The sequence below is a fragment of the Leucopleurus acutus genome (genome assembly GCF_964270905.1).
Source record: "Leucopleurus acutus genome assembly, chromosome: 14".
NCBI lineage: Eukaryota > Metazoa > Chordata > Mammalia > Artiodactyla > Delphinidae > Leucopleurus > Leucopleurus acutus.
The window spans coordinates 26,665,253-26,668,308 of record NC_139156.1 but is presented as its reverse complement, the minus strand read 5'-3'; the positions used below and the strand labels follow the sequence as shown (position 1 = coordinate 26,668,308).

The 3,056-nt window shown below is 54.4% G+C and overlaps 1 protein-coding gene across 1 annotated transcript; it reads right to left on the bottom strand.

Moving 5' to 3' along the window:
• Positions 1-262: 262 nt before the first annotated feature.
• Positions 263-1,982, bottom strand: NPM3 (nucleophosmin/nucleoplasmin 3; the record flags this gene model as incomplete). Its single annotated transcript, XM_082854620.1, has 6 exons — positions 263-363; positions 459-580; positions 939-1,032; positions 1,130-1,249; positions 1,490-1,575; positions 1,865-1,982. The coding sequence occupies 5 exons, from the start codon at positions 1,980-1,982 to the stop codon at positions 468-470; spliced, it is 531 nt and encodes a 176-aa protein (XP_082710746.1). The 3' UTR covers positions 263-363; positions 459-467.
• Between the last annotated feature and the right edge of the window lie 1,074 nt (positions 1,983-3,056).

Genomic DNA, 3,056 nt, shown 5'->3' with positions numbered 1-3,056 from the left:
CTGCAGAAAAAACTCCACACCACTTTATTTCAACCTTTATCCAAAAATGTAAAAAAATGTTAAAAATGTGTAGTCCTGAGCTTCAGATGCTGACCTCCAACCTCACAGGCAAGTGGGGAGAGAGGGTCAGGATGGAAGTTCAGAGTTCCTCCCACTCCTGAAGAAAAGGGAAGCTCTGGATGTGGTACAGGATTAGAACACCAGGGCACTATGGAGAATGGGACCCCCTCTCTCCTAGCACCAGACCAAACCCCACCCACCCCACCCCACCACTACCCATCCTCTTCAATGGAAAAGACACAAAATTCTTGAAACTTGTACAGGAACCTGGTGCATGGTGCATGTGGCAGGCAGCTAGCTGACCTGAAGAGAGCAAACAAGGGGTCAGCATCTAGGTCCAAATCTGCTCCTCCTGTCCCCTCCCAGGCCCTGGTGGGCATGCCTCCCACCCAACTCACCAGGGAGGGTTAGAATCTGCCCCCCTGCTTCTTGGCAGGCAGGACGGGGCACAACTCAGCTTCCTCCTCCTCACTGCCCTCTTCTTCGCTCTCTTCCTCAGAAACATCATTGCTTATAGTAACTGGTAGACACACAAGCAGTAAAGGGAGGAAGAGAAGTTAAAGCCATACCCCCTTCATACTACAGGTCATTTATTCATGCCCTGTGGCTCTAAGCTTGTAGGGACCCTGACCTCCCAGAACTTATGGTCTAGGTGGGAAAAACCTCAGATACTAAACTAGATAACAAAGAGCCAAAGGAGTCCACATCACTGGAGCTAAAGAAGCCGAGACAGGTTCCATGAAGAACGGCTTGAGTAGGACAGTAAGTGGAGGGCACAGCATACAGAGTCTGTATGGGAACCGCACTGGGAGATAAGGCGGGGGTGGGGTAGGAGTCCTGATGGAGAGTCTACTGGAGGCAAAGGAGAAGACTCTCACCAATCTGGTGCCGCCCAGTGATCCGCACAGGGCCAGAACCTGACTTCAGGCGGAAGGTTACAGGTGGTTGGAGCTGGAAGTCATCCAAACTGAGCTGGGAAGAAGACAAGGATGAAGGTCTGGCCCACCCCATCTTGTGAGAAATCCTGAAGTCCTCAATTCCTATCTCCCAATCCCCCAAGGGAACTCACCATGGGTTGGCAGGACAACTTGAGGTTGGCCACAGGAACTGCGATCTCCTGGTGGTCATGATTCCGGGCCACGACTTCTACCACATTACACTCATCTTTGGCCCCCTCAGTGAGGCAGAGCTGGGAAGGGTACACAGGGCCTCAGAGTCTCCCCAGTGAGGGTGGAGACCACAAACGGAAGCATCTACCCTACGACTTGCCCAGCCTCAGGGGTCCCTGGATCACCTGGCCAGGGGACCCCCATGTGGGGGTTAAGCAGAGGAGGTGACTCCCAGTAAAGCGGGGGAGGGGAAGAGACACGCAGGTAGAGGCCCGCTCAGGTCAACCTATTCCCCACCACTCCCCTTACCCGCCCCTTACCATGGTCAAAGCCAGCACGTGCTCCGCATCATCCTCTTCCTCTACCTTGAAGGTGAAAGAGCGGGTATGGCCTGAGAGCTCACAGCCTGGAAGAGAGAACAGGGTGAGTGTGCGGGGGCGTTTCTCCGAATCCCGTTCACGTGCAGCCATGGGCTGACCGGCCATTCACACGCCCGCTCCTCAGGAAAACCTGGAGCGCTCGGCCCGGACCCCGCCCAGCACGACTAGGGCAGGGGCCTGGCTACCCCCTTCCGCTCCAACTGCCGCGTGTGAGGCCCCCTCCGCCCCCACCCACGTCCTGCACCCATCTGCTTTCCTGTTCTTCAGCCCTGCCTCTGCCCCCGCACCACCCTCAGCTCCTCCTTTCCTCAATACCGAAGAAAAAACTGTCCATAGTGACCGGGGCAGGGACTCGCAGACCGCCGAACCCCCCGGCCCGGGCTCGGCTCTCCTGACTCAGAAAGGCTAAGGCGGCGGCAGCGCCGGCGGCCATGCTGCAAGGGCCGTCTGCGGCTCCGCCCCCGACACGTACAAAGCCGGGGACTCGTTGGGGTTCCGGCCCCGCCTATTAAAGGAGACGCTCGCGAAGCGCCCCCGGTCAGGGGCTCCATCACCCCCGTCTTGTTCAGGAGCCTCAGACCTGTTGCGTCTGTGAGACCGCAAAGAGGGCAAGTAACATCACGAAAGCATCAACTTGGGTCTAATGTTAACGTCCTTGCTCACTTCAAGACTTTCTGAGGGCGGTTCCTGCCTCCATTTTCTCTAGTTCTGCACTCTGTCTAGTGTCCCCTCTCCCAATCCAGGGTAAGCTTTCGTTAAAGAAGTATCTGAGAATGGAAACCTTTCCAATTCCCCCAGCAAAGGCGAGATACAGTGCAGCGTTTTTCCTATAAAAGCGAATACGCTCAGATTTGCCTTCCCTTCAAGGGAACCGAGGAGCCTGAAGGAAGACTTTCAGCTCCGCGTACTTTGTATCCCCACCACTCCATCCTCTCCTGGATGTACTCCCTGCTCTTAACAACCCTTCAGCTCACTATCCAGATGGTGGCGTATCTTCACTGAACTTCAGATGCTGGCTGGATGCTGGTGCTTGCTAGCACAGGACGTTAGCTCAAGCGTGGGACTAATTGCTTATCCTGACAGAGGCTGGCTAGTCCAGGAACATCTTTCTGTCTTAGACTCCCGCCTCATAATTTGGGCTACGCCCCCAACTTTCACCTTCTGACCAAATTATCAGGCAACTGTGTTCCTTATTCTATTAGGTGGCAGGAACTCACTCAAACTAGCTGCCCTAATTTACCCCCAGGTTATAATTGTGGCAAGAGGGTGGCTTAGCCAAAGCCAGTCTACTTTTGTTTTGCCTTGAGGAAAATATGGAAGGCAATCTTTTAGTGGAGATGGAAGTGGGAGAGAACTGCCTTTAAGATCCAGTCCCTAACTTGGAACAGCTAGCTGTGGAAAGGAGGAACACTTGCTCGGGAATGCAAGGGCAGGAGAAAAGGTAAGAGGCAGAAACAGGAAGGAGGTTTACACAGTACACGACCACACACATTCACTTCAAGTTTTA